General features: G+C 39.6%; 1 protein-coding gene across 1 annotated transcript in view; it reads left to right on the top strand.

Annotated features, from left to right (window-relative positions):
• Nucleotides 1-892: 892 nt before the first annotated feature.
• Nucleotides 893-22075, top strand: part of PIEZO2 (piezo type mechanosensitive ion channel component 2) — a gene marked incomplete in the record, with an annotated part of 436326 nt that continues 415143 nt past the window's right edge. Inside the window, 1 exon segment of the mRNA XM_034762599.1 lies at nt 893-1798. Coding sequence (XP_034618490.1) covers nt 1735-1798 — 64 coding nt within the window.

Here is a 22075-nt window from a genome sequence, read left to right on the forward strand (position 1 = left end):
CCAAAATTAAGATTAGTAAAAGTAAGCTTTTTACAAGCTTATGGTCAGTAAAAATGTTTCCACAGATTTAAAATACATTCCTATGGAAATAGATTTTTTGTTTGTTTGAATGGCCATCCCCCCGAAAGCATTGTCTTAATGCAGGGGAGCCTACGTGTGAAAGTGATGTTTGAGTACCCAGTTTCAGGGAAATACAAAAAGTAAACAAGCAGCCCAGTGAAAAGAACATTGGATTTTTAAAAATTATTTGGTTTTCAACCAAAGGTGATGGAACGGTGTTAATTATAGGTAAAGAAATCTCATATATTTGCAGGAACAATTTATATAGTGGGGGGTGCTGAGAGCCACTGAACCAAACTGTAAACCCTGTGTATAATGGAAACCACTTCAAACTAGAGGGTGCTCAGCGCCCCCTGCACCCCTAGTTCCAGCATTTCTGTATATTTGTGTGTATCCCAGTGTCCCTTTACATTAGGGATGTTTTAAATTTATATTTCTTCCTTGAGAACACCATCTTGCCTTCCGAACTCAAGAATAACTCCTGCTGCAGTCTATACGGCTTTTGCTTCAGTAAAGAATGCACGGTAGTCCCCGGAATAAATAAACCAAACTACTGTTGCCTGTGACAAACTTGTCCTTAGTTTTTAAAATGCCTCTCGGAGCGCAGACCTTCCTGCTGGAGCCTCCTGTGGTCGTGTGGCTGGGACCTGTATGATTAATCTCGCCGGGAGCCACACATCTAAGGTGTCTTCAAAATGACACTGAAGGAGAAGCGAGCACAGGTGACGTGAGCAGAGGGAGGTGGAGAGAGGAGATCGGCGGCGCAGAGTAACCAGGCTCTAGATCCCCGGCTTGCAGCTGGCACGCCCGCAGCGAGCTGCCTTTGCTATGCCTCTAGTCGAGCTCCGTGTCGGAGCGAGACTTGCCCCACACGCCTGTTCCTATTGGAGCAAACCTCTCCTGCTCCGCCGGCCTGATCCCCGCAGGGGCGGGGCCTCGCAAAGTTTTCATTGAGGTGGAGAAGTGTGGGCAAAGAGCACTGCTGCAGCTGTGTCTGAGCGTCGGTGAGGGGCAGCAAGGCAGACAGCAGGCGCAGCAGGAACGGGAGAGGCGGTCTACTTCCCCCTCTGCCACCTACAGCGCTCTGGCCGCCGCACCAGCGGAGGGGAGCATGCAAGTCGTTTTAGAAGGATGCAAAATGCCAGCAACCTAGCAGCTTGGGATGATTTTGCTCAGTGTACCACAAGCTGGGTCCTACGGGCCAGAAGCTGGAAGAAAGTGGCTGGAGTCCTCAGTGTGTCTGGGAATCGGTGAATCGTGACTCACACCACTCCTCGGATATATAAACAGAGAGCGAGCGAGAGAGAGAGAGCAAAGCCTTTGGTATATAACAAAACCGATCGAGTGCAATTTAATTTTAAAATGCTGGTTCTCCTTTCTTGATGTGGGGCACAACAAAATGGTTCTCCAGTAAGAAAAAGAAAAAAAATCTCCTCCAAGAAACCGTGCGTCTTGCAACTGAAGTCACCAGAAATCCAGCTGCTTCGGGATTTAATGGGCTCTTCCAAAGATGTTAAGGGACTTGTGAGAAAATCCGGTGAAAGACAATGCTAAAGTGCATTAGCGCTGTGCAAGGGTGGACCTAAAAGTTATGAAGTGGTACCTGTCGTAACAACAAGCAAATATTGTTCTCATTTATTTAATCAAGACTCGAACTAGTCAGATCTTCAAGCAATGGCAACAGAAGTGGTGTGTGGATTGATCTTCAGATTGCTACTTCCAATATGTTTAGTAGCTGGTACGTGAATTTTGGCTTGCATGGGGGGGGGGGGGGGGGGGGGAGAGGGCGTTAATTTTAAATTGTTGTTCTTATCCGCAGCTACTCCAAAGGTATCCATATCGTTGTAAACCTGCTTTACTTTTCTGAACGCCTTACCTTCAAAGTGAAATCATGTTTCTTTAGCAATCGTTGTTCTAGAGATGCAGCAATCCGTATATTACCTCTTTTTATTTAAGATGCACTATGCATGGGCTTCAGAAATCCCCTCTGCCTTTTTTTTTTAATGTTGTTGATTCTGGAATTACTTTTTGTTTTCCCCACAAACTTCCATGTTTGCAGCTCATTGACACCTAATTTACATTTCCTAGTGGATAGTCTAGAGCCAGTTTACAACTAATTCAAGATACCCCACGTGTATTTGATTTCATGCAATATGCGAGGATAATAATCGTGGCTGTATCACTGGCACTGAACTGCTTTAAGTGAAATTCTGTGCAGTACTCTTCGATTTGCACAGATCTTTACATAACCTTGTATCATTTTACTCGAAAAGTCTAGTGTATAAAAATCTCTACTTTCCTTCCGCATCCCAATAGACGGTGCAAGAAATATTAACAAGATATTTTCTCGTTCTGGGCATTTTATATTTTCCTTTTTGTTGAATTCAGGATGCTTTGAAAAAGTAAATTATTTTTAGATTTAAAATAACAGGAATTGATGTTTGAGATAGAGGTAAATGACTAATTTGTTTTTAATATTTTCTGAGAGTTTAATTATTAAATCATTTTACTAACAGGCAGCTACCTAAAAATGAATTATTTTGGGATTTAGAACTGTAATGAACAGCCATTGGTGGATGGGTTAGTGTTAATCCATGTCCTCCTCTTCATTTGCAAATAAAACTTTGAATAAACTCACGATTATGTTTTAGATAGATTGAGGTTAGCTTGTTCAGCTCTACCAAAAGAGAGAGATTTAAGATGGTAAACCAAGGACGAATTAATGAGTGAAACAAATCTCGGAAATGGTGTTTTGATTTAGCCTTCATCAATTAACTTAATATTAATTGCCTAAATGTATGCGATAAATTTTATTTAAACTACAAAAAATATAGTGGGATTAAAGGGTCACCAGGATTTTGGTGGTATTCATACCAAAAATGCACTTCAGTATTATCAATGGTCTCTTGAATATTTTACTGTATTTTGCCCACAACAGAGAGAGATTTATATAGGCTGGGATAAACCCATTTAAGGTATGAGTAGAACACGTTTCAAAGGTAATGTAGCACTCTACACAGCCCGGAGCTTTGCAATTACCCATCCGCCGCGTTTTGAAGAATTATGTCTAACAGCAGGACGTGAACAGCTTGTTTTCTAAAGTTTAGTGTGGATCTGAGAGGCAGTCGCTTGTTTTACCTTTTTTGCTAGCTGTGCGATCATGAGGCACCGGCACATCTGACTAGGGCACTAGAAGGAAGTCTTTAATGTCCTGCTCCAAAGATACAGGTGAGGGGGGACTGAGACGTTTTGCACAGTACTGTAACTCTGGAGTGTCCTATGGGATCTGTTAAAACACCTCCTCATAACTGAGGATGGGGGTAAATCGTTCGAAGTTCATAGCTCGGAGAGATGCCGTAGCACTCAGACCGCTTTCTGCTTTCCTAAACGCATCGTATATGTTTTCAAAGGGGGCGGAGGGACAGGAGACGGACTGTTAGAAAAAGACAATTACCCCACTCCAGCACCACTACATGGCAGGTCCCCTTACAGCCTCTGACAAAGTGTCCAAATACAACCACGCCCCGGACGATCCAGAGCGGTAGATGAGAGAGAGAGAACTCCCCAACACGACCCCGAGGAGAACAGGGGCGCTTGTAGGCAGCTGCCCCCCGCTTTAGTGGAGCAAAAGACACCTCGATGCAGCTTCCCTGCCTGCAGCAGGCGCGAGCTGCGCGGCCGAGGAAGCTCCCGGGGGTTCGCTGCTGCCCAAGGCGCGCGCGGGGGCAGCTTTTGCGCTGGACTCAGTTGCCTCTGGACGAGCTCCCGGTGTGTGTCCCAGTGGCTGGAAGAGAGGGGCGGGGTCCATAGCTGACAATCCCCCGCCTCTCCTCCAGCTGAGTCTCCCTCGGGACTAAGGGGCTGATCTCTCCGTGCCTCCCAGGAGGTTCTAATCCTCCGAGGTTAATGGGTTAAACAGGTGTAACGAATCCCCCGGCAATTAACATCCCAATCAGCTGGGTAGCTATGGCTCTTCTCGGAGTCAGCCCCTTGTTCTACCCCCACCGGCCTGGCAGGGAGCGAGGTGGGCTCGCTGGAGAAACCTGCCGTAGGGTAGCAGCTTTGCCCAACCAGCACTACACCCCTCCACCCCCTTTTCATTACCCATTGCAATGGGAGCGGCCTGTGCTCCGACAGGGAGCAGTGAGTCTGGGGCAGGGGACGATGCAGGAAGCTGAGCAGGTATAGCCCCAGACTTCTTCCACCACGGGGTCCCTGCAGCCCCCCTCTCCGGACTTAGTGAATCCCGATAATGTGGAACTCCTTAGACTTTCCCGATAATTGTTCTGGTTGCTCAGCGGCGCCAGTCCCAAGTATTGGGCCAGCAACAGTTCAAACAGCGAGATGAGCTCCTCAAGGTTAGTGGATGGGTTCCAGCGCCTGATCCTCCCGAAGCCTCGTGAATCAAACATTCAGGCAGCTTTCCCTGCATCTTGTCAACTGGGGGATCGCACAAAGCTACCTGCTATTGGGAGCCGGTTTTATTATTTTATTTTGTATCTAGGAAATGTGGTCTTAAATGCACCTGAAGCAAAGCACTCCTTTTCAGAAGAATAAGGGATTCCCCCCTCCCATGCCCTTCCTCTGACTAATGGTGAAGGTTTCAAATTCTGCCTCGAAGTGCACTATTTTTACTCCTCACCACAGTATCAGCTAGATCACAACTGGGCTTCATCTGATCTATGAGCGAGGGGAGCCTTAGGCCTCCAACTCCCTTGGTGCTAAACACCCCCCCCCACCCACTAGGGCCTGGGTTTCCACTGCCTCCCACCTACTGCTGTCCTTCATACGGGTGAAAAGTGGGTGTAAGATGTAACCAAACTGGTTTTAGGTTTCAGAGGTTTAGCTGTGTTAGTGTGTATCAGCAAAAACCAGAAGTCCTTGTAGTATCTTAGACTATTTGTTAGTCTCTAAGGTACCACAAGGACTTCTCCTTGTTCAAACTGGTTTTGACATTCACTTCCCTTTGCATACATGTACATGTTTACATATGGCACAAGGCACTAGAGAATCAGCCATGTAATCATCTGTTTCAATGTTCACAGAGGGCCACAGCTGCTCAAGGGCCAATCCTGTCTTTGAGATCTTCCTGCTTAGTCAAGGCAACCTCAAAGACCTCAGTGAAATATGCACACATTTCCCTTACTTCTATATGTTAGCTGTAGATAATGTTAGAAATGTGTATGTACACATATCTCAAACTGATATGATAGTCTTTGGAGAATATCTTTAAGACTGAGAGGTGGCCTCACTTATGTGTGGTATATACTAGTGATCCCTTGGAGCGCAAAAGAGGAACTTGCAGAAAAGTTATACTGAAAGTGTGGGGGAGAGGAATAAACTGATGTAGTAATGGAGACTTAATATATGCACAGAGCAGCCCTTCTGACACTGTAACATTAACCTTAGCATTGAAATGATGACATTGTCTTTCTATCAAGTGCTTACTTGTGTTGGTCTCTTTTTGCTATCCTCTTTGCATCATGTGTTCTGAATAGATTTGTCTCCGAATCATTTTGCCATCATGATTTTTAGTGGCTTGTAATGTAGAGGTGCCTTACTATCGTAGCAGTATCTCAACAGATGTGAATTGACACTGTCATGAGAAGTTCTAATAGTTATATATCTCATTCAACTGCAAGGAAAAAATGTCCAAATAAAAATGTAAGGCATGATTTTTGGATTTCAGGTAATGGAAAGCTTTAGATCCCAGTTCTTGGATCCAGTGATCTTGCTCAGTTGGAGATGAGGAAGTACATTAAATAGGATACTAGCTTGGTGTATTAGCTAGATCTATTATGTTATGTGCATGTTTTAATGTTTATTAAGTGAGCTTGCATTTCTCATAAAAATGAGAATCTGCCAGTACAGGTCAAATTCATTTCACCACACGAATACTCACCTGTTCATGAGCAAAGGCCACCATCTGTTCCCAACCATGAGGAAGCTTATAGTGGTTTCTGGATAATGGACAATTAGAGTTCTAATGCCAAAGTGATGCTCACTTGTGTGCCTCAAAACAGACTTTTTAACCTACACGTCTGCAGTTGAAGCACTAGTGTGCTGTGACTCACTGTGCCACCTAGCCCCATCTAAGCAGTACTTGTACCACAGTTATGCAAAAAGGAGGAAAATAGTTTCTCTTAATAATCAATATTTAACTGTTTCATGGTTAGATAAGCTGGATTTATTTATTTTTTTTCACCATAGCAGAGTAGTGTGAAACTTGCTTATCTGATTGAATTTTTGACAGTGATATATGTAATCTAAATAGATTGAGGAAATAACATAACAGCTGCACCAAATTGTTAGTGATTATATATTTAAAAGTGAACATTTGTATATTAAGTTGAAAAAATAGTGTTATCTAACTTTACTTTTTTAAAGTGTGTATATACACTGCTGCAATGTTTGAGTATCTCCCATATATTAAATAGTATTATGTATTAGTGTAATTAATATTTTTGGGGCAAGGACAGCAATGCCAAAACCAGTGTGTTGCACTGTGCACATAAATCCAAACATGTTCAGGGGAAAAGAATAACCTGTGGGTTTTTTTGTTTTTTTGTTTTTTAAGGAGTTGGTGATTTGTATATAATAGTATTTATTTCATTTGTTTGTCTTGAGAATTTTGTATCTAATAAGTATCTATTAAAGACAAGAATCTCAAAGATGAAAATGAAAGTTTTTTTGGTCAGTGAAACCTCTGATGCAACCGTATCTGTGTGTCACTACTAATTTTCCATAATATTGCTTTGGCCTGTGAAGTGTTGCAACACTTCCGTATATAGTATGGCACAAATGATTTGGATACAAGATCTCATTGTAATCCCACGGATTTCAAACTTTTCTCACAGTTAAGTGCAATATTCTGTAGTAAGAGACCATTCATATCCTACTTTATTGTATAATTTATTAGTGTTTAAAAATAATCAGGAAAAGGAAAACGAGAACCCGTGGCATTGGCATAGAAAATGCGTAATTGTTTAATGCTGCCAACTATCTTGGAATCAGCATAAAATGGTTGTTTTATATTAAAGTTAATTTGTTATATGCAGAATGTTGTGTTTCTCTCTCTCTCTCTCTCTCTTTCTGCAGTAAGACCTCAGAATTTTTAAGAGGCTAATTACGAAATTAACCTCAGGCTAATTAATTTGTCTAAAACATCTCAAAGTCTAAAAACCACAAAACTGATACAGAGTGAGGTAAACCACAATTTTCGCTATTTCTGCTTCCAATTGCTTTACTTTGTGCACACTTAATTAGTTTTGTAGAAAATAAAATAATCTGATTTCCAGTGGGATGCTGAAGCAATTTACTTAGAGAGATCAGCTTTCTTTGGTTTTAGCTAATTCTGTGGGATTAGGTGCGTGTCCTTGCTCGCTCACACGCTCGCGCTCTCTCTCTCTCTCTAAAATAATATGTTAGATGTGGCTGAATAATTTTGGATAAATTATAATTCTACACTTTTGAGTTCTGGTCAGGATGAAAAGTGTAAGTCTCTGAAAAGCTGCTAGGATGTCAGTGTTTGTGATATTATTGGCGTGACCAAAAGCAAGAATGACTGTAAATCATTCTGTCAGTTTTTGTAAACCCAAGAGGTTCAGATTTTTTTCAGTTAGGCATTTTTGGTAGTTTATCCAAACCAAAACTCTGAACTTCGGGAGTTTCCCCTCTAATTAATATGAATTACGTTCCACAATTTTGTTACAATTCTCATTCTCCATTCAAATAATGATGGAGACTCCTCATAATGATCTCTTGAAGATGATTTCTTCAGTATGTGAAGATAACATTATGGGTAACTTTTTCAAAAGTGCTTAAATCCTGTTTTCAGAAGTGACTTAGGAACATTGACAATGGGACATGTCGCCTCTGAAAATGGGACTTAAATTCCTAAATCCCCTAGGCAGTCTTGCAAATTTTATCCCATGTCATTAAAGCAAAATGAAGTGAAGGGAGCCACATAGATCAAGTCACTATTGAGCTATTCATATTGTTCCAGTAGTTGCTAAAATTATTTAGTAGTCTGTGCTAAAAAGTGCTTCAGAATACAACAATCCCTTATGAGACCATCTATTTATTACCCCTTGGGTTACCCTAAAGGAAGTATGGAGAATAACAGTCTAGAACATTTTAATACAATTGAGGCAAGTCTATGGAGACAATGGGCTAGGTCATGCCATTGATTTTCAAACAGTACTTCCCACTACTTTCAATGAGAATAATTGTTGAAAATTGGATGGTACGGTATGTTATGCTTTGAAGATAAAATTATTTATAATGCAATTATAATATTATTTATAATGTGAAGGTAATATTAAAAAGTCAAGATGATTGCAAAACAGTTCTTGTGCATTACTGTTCATAGCATCATAGTTATGATGTTAAGATGATGTCAGTGATGACATGCTGTGAAGATAATGACAAAATATTTCAAAGCTACAGTGAACTTTAAATTGTGAAAATGATAGCACTGCTGGTTATTCCATAGTCACCTTGGTAAAGAAAAATCTAGATATTAAGAAAAGAACGATTCATTTTATTGTCCTTACAATGACACATAATGGCAATAAAATGATCTTTGATGTACCAAGGAATGGCAGGGAAGAGAGAGACATAATTGTCATTCTTTTTATTGTCGGGAAGTGCTCGCATTGTCTGGTGATGGATGCCAACATAAAAACTCAGCTTGACAGTATACACATACCTTCCACGTAACCCCTTCTTTAACATAGTCTTCTTGTAACACTTTAAAACGTACTCTTGGGTTTTTCCCAGCACACCCATAAAAATGTATTCATCAGATCAACAAAAAATATTTAGGAACTTAAGTAGCGTAAGAAAGATACGACACTGAGAAGCCACTTCAGCCAAACTGCATGCGAGACCCTAAAATGTTTTTGTTTTTTGTTTCAACACCAATGGGGCTAATCCTGCTTCAATTACATCAATGGGAGTTTTGTCATTGATTTCAAGGGGACCAGGTTCAGGTCTTGGATTAAGCTAGCAATGGGAAGAAATGTATATTTCTGTAGCCTTGCTGGAGCAATATTTCTCCAGCATTATGGAAAGAGCAAAATTGCTTTAAATCTGCGTTATTTTTATTTTATTTTTATTTTTATTGCTTTAAATCTGCGTTATGAAAATTCAAACATAAGAAAAACTAACAAAATATCCATGCAAGGAGTATAGTAGGTGGTCGTGATATAACAGTCGTCTTGAATTTGCTCACAACATTGCTGTTGTATCAGCCAGGCAAGGTACTAACAAGCTTCAACAGAACTTTATTTTTACAGTGGAAACCTCTTTACCCAGCTGCAGCTGTACCCTTTGTAACTCTCACTCAGCCTCCTCAACTCCTCCCCCCTCCTTCCTGTTTCCTGTCCTTTCAGATTCCTAACAGCCAGTGCTCCCAGTTCTAATAATTACAGCAGCATCTAAACACCACAATTGCCTCCCAGCAGACAGGCCAGGAGACTCCTTTCATTTAAAGGTGCAGAACACACAGATGATAGAATCATTACCTCTCCCTTACATTTACATTGCTACACACACCATAGTTATTAATCCCTAAATATTTACTAAATTATACCCAACTTCCCTCTCACTTAGAAGATTAAAATAGGCCAAGTAGATCCTGTCAATCACTTAACAAGATTTAGGAAAAACTTTGGAGTTTGCAAGCAAGTTGAATTGCTCCATGCATGAGATTAAACTGAGAATGAAATCAGTGGGAAAGCTAAAAACAGTTGATGATCTGGGCACAAATTAGTTCTGTTATTCTCTTTCCTCTGTTCACATTTGTCGAAGGTTGAATTTGGCTTTTTATTTTGCACACTGTACGCCAACGCAAATAAAAATGGGGAGGAGTGACCTTCCGAATTGAATGGAACTATAAAAATCCATTTGTTTATCAATACTTGAGCTCTCAGGCATAAATACATTGGTCAGACCCGTTTAGAACCTAAACTCCCACAATAGATTGTGGGCTATAGTTCTTTAGAGACTTCACTTTTACTTATGCACAGGACTCTCGTTCTCTGCATTTAAATTACAAGCAGCAAATATAGACTGTATTCTGATTATCTATGTATCAGAGCAAGCAATGCACAGTGTGACAGGGCAGAGCTTTGCATATTTTGGAAACAGATAATTCACTGTTTTCTTGTGGTGGGTGGATGAAAATAATAGTACTATTAATATAGCTGTAGTTAGACCCCCTCATGCTGGGGTCCATTTCTATATACTATTGAAAATGTCTGCTATAATTCCAACTATCTGAGTCACACAAAAAAACCCTGTAAGTTAACAGCTGGTGGATAGAGTTCAACACTCTGAACTACTACAGCACTAAAATCATCATTTCATAGGGCAGCCAGGCTGGGTCATTTGTTGAAGCAGATGAATAGCAGATGCTGGCAAAAATAGGAAAATACCCCAGAAGTGTTGGCAGTGCTAAAAAAGATTATCAGTAGAGAATATCAGTTATTTGGATCTTCTCTGAGGGAGATTTCAAAGAATACCCTCCTTCCTTATGACAAATGTTGGGTATTAAAACATTTTTCAGGCATAGAGTTGTGTATGTTTGAGCTCCAATTTCTCCTCTGCCTTCCTTCATGGTAACAACAGGTCTTTGTGAGGCTGAAATGCTTGGCTCTCTTCCTTTTACTGAGAAGGAAGTAACCTCTGGCATACCATGCAGTAGTCTAGACTAGTAGTCTACAGGCTAGATTCATAGGGGCGTAGCTCCCAACATTTTACGTGGATAAAGCAGGATGCAGTGTCACTCAGGTTTGGCCTGTCTGCCCCTCTGTAGATGGAGATCGAGGGGTGGACAGGTCAAACCTGAAGGGTTGCAACCTAGTGTATGAGGTTGCACAGCCAAATGCCACTTAATTTGGGGGTCCACTTAAATGGGGGGCCTAAGGGCAAACTGCCCCTTCTGCCCCCCCTACCCCCGGGTGGCCCCAAATGTGGAAAATGTTCACTTCAACAAGGATGGAGGACTCTGGGGGTCAAAGCAGGACAGTCCCATGAAACCTAGAACTGTTGGCAGGTTTGTAAGGGGCACTAACTTCTAGGTGCCCTGCTACCTAGTAGAATTCACAATCCTGAGTTAGGTGCATAGGCTCTCAATACAACGCAGGGGCAGGAGTGCCTTAAAAAGATGCATAGAAGCCAGAATAGTAAGTGCAGAGCTGCCTATGCTAGCTAATAGGGAATGCTGAGGAGAAAGGTGTGGTCTAAGCCCTGTCCTTTACAGGGAGTTAGGTGCCTAACTTTGGTCCAGAGGGGGGCACCTCTCTCTGTCTGGGTCATAGCTCCTTTCTTGTGGAGTTATGTGTCTAAGTCACGTCAGTCTCTTCTGAAGAAAAAAATAGGGAAAGTTGTTGTTGGTGCCCCCTCATGCCAGTGCTTAAAGCACTCACTGGATATAGGAGACTGGGGTAAAAAAAAAAAAATCCCTCCTCTGCCTGATTCAGAACAGAGATTTCAACTCAGGAGTCCCACCTCCCAGATGAATGTCCTGGTCACTGGTCAATAGCCATTCTCTCTCTCTTGCTGTCTGGCTCGGTGACTTTTTAAGGATTTCACACCAAGTGGAGCAGGTTCAACAGGACAGATTGAGAGAGAGACCCACCCAAAAATGATTTCTTATAGCCCAGTGGTAGGTGGAATTTGCCTCATTCTGGTGCTAAGGGCACCAGGTGCTGGGGATTGGTCTTTCTTTCATATGAATCTGGTTGTGATTTTGAGCATTCAAAAATTAGAAAATGAAAAAGCTGAATTATGTTAAGCTGCCAACTTGCACAGATATAGTAGTTTATATTTTTGATTTTATTAAATGTCTCTTAATACATTACTGTTAAACACATACCATAGAACATTTAAGATGTGCAGTGTGGCTGAATTAATTTTTTTTTTTGAGAATCCTGCCTATTTGTTTCCTTTCTTGAGTAGTTCAAAAATCATAACCTTATTGTTACATTATGGTTACTCTTTTATTTTGAGTATTAAATCCTTTTTTGATTTTGTGCTAAGATATATGCTTCAATAATATCCTGTGGCAGTGAATTCCACAGGTTAGCTCTACTTTGTATTAAAAAGGGAGTACTTTTTTATCCATTTCAAATTTGTTGCCTCAGTAAATAATCTGTTGGATGAGAAGTATGTATAATCACTTATATCAACAAAAATGTAATGTTTTCTTTACTCTAAAACATTGAAATAACGTTTGCTGGGCACAAAAGCAACCATTAAGATTGACTGTAGAAATTAACATCCATAAATTTTAGATCTGCTTGTCTGAGGAGCAAGGGATGAGATGTTACACTTCTAATTTGCTTTTTAAGCAGACCCTTGTAATATAGATGCAGTGTTCATGTCAAAAGATTAGACAAAGACACAGTATGGCATTTCATCTTTGAATTCATTCAGATATCTTCAGTTTGGCAGTTCTGTTGCAAATAAAATGAAAATAAAAGGGGTGTGTGTGTGTGTGTGTGAGAGAGAGAGAGATCACTTTTTTTCTTTTAATTATTATAAAACACAAGATTACAGACATTACAAATTTTCTGTTCTTTGCAAGACCTGTGTTACATATAGTCTGACAGAGCAATAACTATTTTTAAATTGTGGGTCAAACCCTGTCCCTCACTTTAGAAGTGTTGCATGAGATTATACATTGAACTATGTAGGTTTTTAAAGAGGAAACTACTATGGATTTGGTCTAAATATAGACCTCAGTTTGTACATCTCGTCCTGGGTGTAGTCAAAAGATGCTAAGCAGTTTTCCTAATGGTGCTATCTTCACCCTCACCAAGCCTATATTAACAGCAAAGTTGCTGTTACCCCAGCTCCAAATATGAACCTCACCCACATATTAAGAAGACATTGTTGGGTAAGTGTATGCTTAGATAGTCTGGGGAAGTTGAACTCCTTTCAATAGCTTTTGTATATTAAAGAATTTTAGAGTACATATTTGGATATCTTTAAAGGCTTGTTTAGTTTAATTAAATGCAGGAGGAGATTGCAAAGAGTGAGATGTTAAAGAACCAATATACTTTTCTGGTAGTTCAGAGCCAACTTTATTTCCAGATTGATTAATAAAATGGAAGGGCAGACTACAACAACGATTACACCAATCTGTAGTCTGTTCCTGGGTATCTCTAACAAACAGGTATTCAGCAGCTTACTTGGACTTCATTTTAAGTCATGTATTTGCGAACTCAGTAACCCTTTTGATGTAAATTAATGCCCTATGCAGAGTTCGCACTAGGCATAAGCAGACTAAGCAATTGCTTAGGGCCCCAGGCAGCTGAAGGTAGCCACCTATTTGTTTTTTATTATGTGGTGTGTGGGTGTGTGTGTGTGGGGGGGTATTTGTGTTTGGGGGGCCCCCAGTGGGCTAGCCTTGGCACCATGCAAAACGCATGTTTAATTATGGCTCCCACATTTAACAACATGTTATATCTTTCTCCTTTTCCACGCGTATGGCCTTTATGTAGACTGTTACTGGTGAAGCTTGCTATAAACTGAGAATAAGATGGCCTGTAACCCAATGGCAAGTGAGGGGATTGCTATGTTGTATCACAGGATTGTTTGTCACAGAAATTGGGTGGAGCTTCTAAAAACTCAATATACATTGGCTTAATTAGTTGCAGAGGGTAATTGTGATGAATTGTGGGTTTACATCAGCTCAGCTCAAGTTGTCCTTTTGTTAGACCACTTCTTTGGGAGATGTTTCTGATCAATATATGTGGGTGCAATGTATTTGACGTGCAATTTTGTCATTTATATTTCAATGGTTTAAGAACTTGCCTACTGTTCACTCAGCACTTATACTTGAGCATAATTACATGTTTCACGCTGATTTGTAGTTTTTCCAGATAACAACATATGACACAGTCATGCTTTAAACCTATTCCATCCACTTTCCCAGATACCACGTCTCTTTTCGGAGATGTGTGGATTGCAGTGCATCTTTTGGAATATGTTTTTAGCTGGAGCATAGAATTCTAGTAGCTTGGGTCTAAACATCTGCATGACACACACAGAATATTCAACTTAGAAGAAATTCTGTAGTTCTGGTCTAGCCACTGTTCTAAGTTAGGATTTATAAAAGTATATTTGTACCTACAGTGTTTGCCAGTGATATTCATTTGTACACGACTGTGATTCAAAGTATCACATGAACACCTGAAAAATTGTTGCACTCTCCATGGCATGTGTATTGCCAACCAAAGCAGCTGCATGATCTTATTGCTGTTCTTCCCCTCCTTTCCCTCTCCTCAGAAAGTTTAACACTTGTCAAATTACTGCTTAATTTAGAAGACAAAGGTCAATGGAGCAGGGCTAACTTATTTGTTAGTTAAATGCTAGCCATGCGTATTTACTGTATAGTGCTGTGTAAATAATAAATAACATTTCCATAGTTTTCTCTAAACTGAAGGGAAATCAATGAAATAGCTTTTTAAAAAAAAGTTTGGATGAAATGGCATTACTTTGGTTTTTTTAAATAGAAAATTGCAGTGTTTTTAAAGTTACTGTCTTGGGAGTGAAGGGGAGGAAATTGCTAACCCTAATTATAGAGTTAAACATCAATGTTAATGTTGAATCATATCTGCCTCTGACTTTGTGTAGATCTCTGATTAATTGCAAAACATTGATCTCCAAAATTCACTCTTTCCACCCCTTTCACACTGCCAATATCTATGTCCAGTCTTTGATCTCATACTTTTTCTGACCTTCTGGATCTTCATCTCTTCCTTCTTCAACCTATCTGAATCTCACCTGTGAAAATTATCTGCTTTGCCAACCGTGTTCACCTTCTTTCTAAATCCTTTCATTGCCTCCCATAACAAATTCAAGCTCTTATCTTTGTCTTCAGAGTCCTCCAGAGCGTATCTGTTGTCTCCTTTCACTCACCCCAAGCCCACCTTGCTTAGCCTACTTGCTCGTCTGACTACCCGCTGCATACCAGGCCAGCTTTTGAATTGAATTCCTTCAAATTCCTTCTCCAAACACATTTCTTCAAGGAGTCTTTTTAAATCCTAGTCATCCATTCTACTAAGGGAAGTTCAGTGTTTTAAATTAATACATGCACATTACTCCTCTAATCTACCACACAACCTTATTGTCTTAACCCTTCTTGTGTCCATCACCTCCTCATTTTATTCTTTCCCTAATTTAGATTGGCTGGAGATTTCATCTTTCTTTGGAAGTGATGTGCATGTTTATAGCAGGCTATATGTGATGACTTTTGGATTATGTTGTAATTGGTTCCTTCCCTCTCACTAGAGACTAGTGCTATACTTGGGTAGCAACCACAGTGTTATCTCAAATCTTGCTGTTTACTCCATATTTCCATAGTTATAGAATCCTACAGGTTAGAGATAGGAAAGAATTATTCGGTCATCTAAGCCAGTCCCGCTGGGGATTTACTTGTATATGTCCCCAAAAATAAGGCCTCTGCCATTCTCTTGGAAAATTATACTCAGTGATTTAATTGCTTTCCTTATCAGGTCTGGTTCGTCCTAGCTGCACAGCCTGTGGTTGCAGGAGGGATTGGAGTTCTGCCAATGCTAGCTTTTTCATTCCTCTTCCACACCACACAGCATGAGGCATGAGTATGAGAAGTGGAGCCTGGACTGCACTTCTAAGACCCAAGGCCAGCTTGCCTCCCAGGTTCTGGCAGGACTTTAGGTCTGCTTGACACTGGCAGAACCTCTTCCTTATCAGTGAGATATTTGGCAGGCACGAGAGAGGAAATGGTGATGAGCAAGGGGTTATATGATGTTTTTGGGGGGTGCAGTTGGCAGCATTGGTCAGTGTCTCCCCGAGCCTGCCCCTGTGTGCCCCCTGCCCCCACAGCTTCAAGTTGTCCTGCCTGTGCCCTTTGGGAACTTCTCCTGGTCACCCCTTCCCTGCTGATTTCCATATGCCCCCACTTTGGAGATTCTTTCTAGGCCCCATTTCCAACCGCTTCATGTTGGGGCTTCCCTTCTTACGGTCATTCATTACTCCTGGTTGGTTTATCCCTTATTTCAACTGATTTTGACAGGTAATATTTCTTTGATTTCACAGAGTCAAAATACATTCAGGTCAGGATTCCTGGATCTAATATAATCAGTTGTTTAATTGTTATTAATTTATGGAGGAGCAGTAGAGATTCTGTAAAGAAGGCCATAGCAGGAGTTATATATAAAGCCAATTAGTTATCCATCGTACTCATGAATCTGGTCAAAATATAATTTTAACATCAAAACAAAACAAAAATCCAAAACAACCAATCAGCCAAACCCTAGAGAAGACTATCATATAAAGTGCTAAATGTGCTATCTCGACGTCTTTCCAAACTGAAATATAATAGACTAAGACATATGGCCACTTTGTGGCCAAAAATAAAGCAAGATTTGTGGATAATATGGAAGTTTAATGCTGTACTGTATCTTAAATTACACATTTACAGTGCTTAACCTGTCAGCAATTTACTTTCATTGAATTGATTCAACTGGTGCCAATGCAAACTTCACATTTAACATTAAATTTAGTTCATTACTCATAATTTTTCATTGTCCTATGCAAATACAGCACCTCAGTTGCTCAAAGACCTCTTCTTAGAAGATCAAAGGCAAATGTGTGTTTTTTTTTGTGTGAAATGCTTACAATTTGCTGTATGATTGCAAATTAAACAAAAAATTGCTTTGAGATACAATAGCTTTGTACAAATGAAGCCAGTATCAATCTTGGTCAGCCAGCCCCCAATGAGCAACACTATAATTTACCACTTTTTATGGTATGACCTAGAGAGTTTGAAATAAGAGACAGCCTTACAGTGCCAATTTCAAGGATTTTAGTGATGACAGATGTAGTAGTGATTCCTCCCTCCCATGAAGAAAGCTGTGTCAGAGGGGCAGAAAAGTTCCACGAGGTTCCTCTGTTTCCTCTAAATTGGCTACTCAAGGGTGGGGGTTGTACTGGGTAGTGATGAAGTGAGCAAGTGACAGAACCCTCCTTCTCTTCCCCCCCCCCCAATATCAATCATGAGGATCCATGTTGGGCAAAAATCTCTAGAACTGTTAAAGGCATGGACAGCTGGGTGCCTCCTGCCTCCACTGTCTGCCATGACTTGTGGCTTAAGGTTTCTACCAGTCCCATAGTATAATGGACGTTCCTTATTTAAATAAAAAATTGCCTGTCCCTAAATCGGTATGGCAAGCTTTTGGTTCTATATTTCGACCAGGTGTGTAGTGCTGCTGGAGCGGTCCGGAGTGTTGCTCCGGCACCTGCAATCCAGGATGCAGAGGTGCTCCAACACTTCACTTTGCAAAGTGCCACTGGTTGGAAGCTTGACCTGGTACATGGGGTCTCAATGCCACTCAAATTTGGCTTAGCCACCCACAGTCATGTCACATACAGGGCAACTACTGAAGCCTGAAAAGGTGCCCCGGCTAGTTCAAGCAAAGTCTCTTCCACTTGCCTTCCTCCAATCCAAACCCCTTATTTCAGCCCCCATCCCAGTAGTGCATGGTGCTACAGCAGGCTCAGATCATCAGCTGCAGACTCCAACAACTCCTGGCGCCTGCACTGAAGGCCCTGGGTTCTGTGCAGCACCAGAGATGGGGAGAGAGAGAACCCCTAGGAAGGATGGGGGAGAAGGGACTCACCCCCAGAGGCTCAAGTCAAGACTTCTGAAGTCTATCCTGTATTTTTTGAAAAACAGCGTTAGCAACCCTATCTTGGTAGTACAACTCCAGAGGAAGCCGTGTTGCATTGGCAGGTCCCTTAAAAATAAAGTAACTACACAGAAGCAAGATAATTCCAACAACTATACTTTATATGTATACAAATGGAAACTTTAAGATAAGAAAAGCAAAGAAAAACCTCTTTATCAAAAGACCATGTCTGAATAATTAGCATGTGGAACTTATTGCCACCAGATATTATTGAGACTATGAGCATAAGAGGGTTCACAAAGATTTAGATGTTGTTATGGATAAAGAGAATTTGAAGAGTTATCTTTTAAAACCCTTCATAATGTGTTTGGAATAGATTTAACCCCCCATTCTTCAGGGCATAAGTCAACTTCCAACTGAAGGGGTTAGGGAAATATTTCCCTGTGGGCAAGTTATTCCATAATTGCTCCCTTTGGGATTAGTGCATCTTCTTCTGAAGTAGTTGGTATTAGCCACTAGCTTAAGTAAGATTCTGGAATAGATGGACCACTAATGTGACTGACTCCTGGCAATTCATGTCTTCTTATAAGCATATGCAACTAATGTTGAATTCCTCATAGCAGACTTTTGCATAAAATTTGTGTAAAATACTCCAAGTGTGAGAAGCTGAAGGTATTAGGATCACTTAAAATTATTACCTTGGTTTTTATTTTAAAAATTTATAATTCCAGTTCAAAAGTATTCAAGAAAAGACAAGAAATTGATGCCTGAAGGCTAGAGAGCTTCAGTCTTCATGTAAATGTTTACTAGTAGGGTCATACCTGAGTAGTGATGTTCAGGTCCAGACTTAGAAGATCAAAACTTGTCTAAAGTTCAATGGCATTTGGGCCTGGGGTTTTTGTTCAGAGCCTTCTCTAATAAAAATATTATGGGAACTCTAAATCAATTCAATAAATGTTATTTTTTAAGTTGTCCCATAGTGTGGAAGAAGTTGGCTAAATATGCACTTCAAAACATCCTAGTCATGGCTTCTTATATTTGTGCCAAGTTGTATAGCAGTAGTTCTTGGAAATCTTACTGTGAGAAATTATTTTTTAATCTTTCCCTAACCTTATTGGTACCACAGATTTCAGAGGATCCAATTTTCCATTCACGGTATTTTTTTTTTTTTTCATGACATACCAGCCACATTATATATCCATAGGGCTCTGCTGTGCCCTTTCTTAGCACTTAACGGTATATAGCCAAAGGCTCTGGAAAGGTTAAAATAATGTTTCTCAGTTGGATGTGTTGATTATTAATGGATGATGTTCTGTTACATTGGCACAGTCATATGTCACTGACTCGTAACGGAATAATTAATTTATGGGGGAAGTTGAGGTCTAAGCCATTACTTCTCAATTTCAGGAAATATCCGATGGCAGTGCTCTGAAAGGGCTAACTAGCCAGTAAATTCTGGGCATTATTTCATAGTAATCATGATCATATAATAGAATTACCTTAATTAGACTGTAAGGCTTTCTACATTGCAAATCATTGTGAATGGCAGCTTTCTAAATACCTTGTTTTAAAACCACAGAACCGAAAAGATTACTTTTGAATGTCACCTCATTGCATTCTTTCCTCACAAAATAGCACGAATATTTTACTCTTAATTTATCCTGATAAAATGTTTGCAAAACAGCTGGTCAGAATGGTTATTTTAATCTAAGGTTGCAGCTACAAATATCCAGGCTTTTAAAAAGCCTGTATTTCAGAAGCAATCGGTATCAATTGTTCAGAGGCTCTAATGTGTTGTATTTTATGAGTCCAATGAGAATTAACAGTTCCAAAAATTTGCTATTGAAGAAGACAAAATTGATCAATTGCAGTGTGTAGCAAACAACATATACTGAATTCAAAAGGTCACTTTTTGAACATCAGAAGACTTTTCCCAAATCATTGCAAATTACATTTTGAGAGTATGACAATTATAACTGATCAGCCACTTGTAGCAAAAATACATTTAATTTTCATATAAAAGAGAGATTTGGTACCAGTAGTCATACATATTAATGTTTTCTGTTTTTCCTTTATCTACATTTGCCTGCCCTGAGGGAACAGATAATTTACATATGGAAAACAATAATTAATGTAATGTACTTTGAGCAGCCCGGGTGACTCTCCTCGCTCTTATTTAAAAAAAAAAAAAAAAATTGGACAACTCTTGTCACACAAATCAGACTGAGCAATTTATTATTGTGAGACCATTTTCTTACCTAATGTGGAGGTGGCTAGAGATAATATTTAAAACTACTGAAACAGATCAGATAAGGGTGTTTCAAAACTGTATAAACCAGAACTATCAATAATGAGGTATAAAATGAGTTGAAAGTAACAGGTTTTTTAGAAAGGCTCGGATACTCTGGTGGCAAAGGGTATGTTTGTCTTTATCACAGGATTGAACAATAGAAAGGGGTTAAACAATATGGGCCTGATTTTTCAGAGGTGCTGAGCACACTGTTATGTTTGACTTTTGCTGGAATTTTAGGAGTTCAGCCTTCTGAACATCTGGCCTTATGAGTAGTGCTGGGTGAAGCATGATAGCTGATTTTTTTTTTTTGTCAAAAAATATGCTTCAGATCATGAGAAACATTTAGTGAATTGCCGCCTCCAAAGTTTGGTGATCTAGCTCTTCATTTCCTTTGCTTTTATTTTAAAAAGATTTTAAATGCCCTGAAACACTTCCTTCTAAAATATTGCCTAAATTTTTTCATAAATTCAGTTTTGGTTTGACTCAATCTGGATTTTTTTCAGAGTAGCCAGCAAACTGAAAAATAAGTTTTTCACATAGCTCTATTTGAGTCTCCTGTTGGCTTTCCAAATCTATGCCTACTGTCCAACTGTATAATAGGGACAACTGAAATGTTAGTGGGAAGGAGAAAAATAACATGACAACATTACCTACATGATAAAAATATAGCACCTAGTAACCTGCCACGTAATAACTAGTTGTAACTTAGTATTGGTCAAAGCAATTAAAGTTAATCAAAGTCAACATTATGATCTTATGAACATCTTTGAATACAGCTATCCTTTTTGTTGAGAGAGACTGATATTCAGAAATTTCCTCAAAGAATTTGACATATTGGTAGCAAAGTGCGTTGACTTGAGTTTATATGGATTCAGTGGTTGGCATGTTAATGTTGGTGGCTAAGATTCACACACATGAGTTTAATTGATTTCAAAACATTACCTTTTAGGTTGGCAGATTCTTTAAAGCAGATGCAGTGGGTTGTAGATGGCATATTTTTTTTAAAGTAATGGTCCAATAGGCAGTTGTCCAAGTTTGAGCTCTGTCAGTTCCAAATGGGAATATGCTCCAGAATGCTAGGTTCTTTCATTCTGTGAAATACATGACACATAAAGGTTTTAAATTCTCCCACCTTAACAAAATTAAATCTATTTAAACTAGAAAAAGGAAAGAAAATTTAAATTAAAAAGAAACTGCTTTAATAACTAATGCTGCTTTAAAGGTGAAGGTATTTTTGTCTTGATGTTTATTTATTACACTTGTGTGTCTCTTCATAAGGTTTTCAGTAAGTTGTCTGGCCCTTGTCAGTGTGTATAGAACCAATTTTAAATGTAAATCCATGTAAGTAGATTGAGTTACATGGAGGATGAATTTGGTATGTTATACAGTAAAGCTCCATGCAACTCCAATATCTTTGGTCATGGAGGAACCTTTCTGTGCTTTAAACTAATAGTTTATTACTATAACAGCTTCTACTCTGATTTAGATAACCATAGAATTGCATCCATACTGCCATTCTAGATGCAGTTTGCACTGGGTTATGTGAGGTTACATTTCATCATGTGGTGCCAGAATTCTCCCACTGTCATGTGAGTGGGCTTGACTCTCCCTCCCCCAGAGGATATGAGTAATTCCCATCAATTTCAATGGGACCTACTCATGCCCTGTGAATTAAAAATCATGATCCCAGGGAAGAAAATGTGCTCCAAAAATGGTTCTAAAATGGAAAAGCTTTTGAACATCCCCATACGCTACTTTTTAAAAACAAAACAAAAGCAAAAAAGCTAGTGTATAATGTGAGCAGAAATGTGGGATTGCTTTCTGGGAGCAGATACATACTATATAAAGAAGCAGCAAATGCAAAAATTCAGCCTCACTCCATACTCCAATGCTAATTGTGTTATAATGTGTTAACACTTAGCAATCATACTGTAGACAGACAACAAATACACTGACTCATCTAATATGTTAAAACTAGTAGGCAATTGTAATGAAGACATTTCTCACAGGGACTAGACTCAAACTTCAGATTGACCATAGC

This window comes from Trachemys scripta, chromosome 2, assembly GCF_013100865.1.
Source record: "Trachemys scripta elegans isolate TJP31775 chromosome 2, CAS_Tse_1.0, whole genome shotgun sequence".
In the NCBI taxonomy this organism is placed as follows: Eukaryota; Metazoa; Chordata; order Testudines; family Emydidae; genus Trachemys; species Trachemys scripta.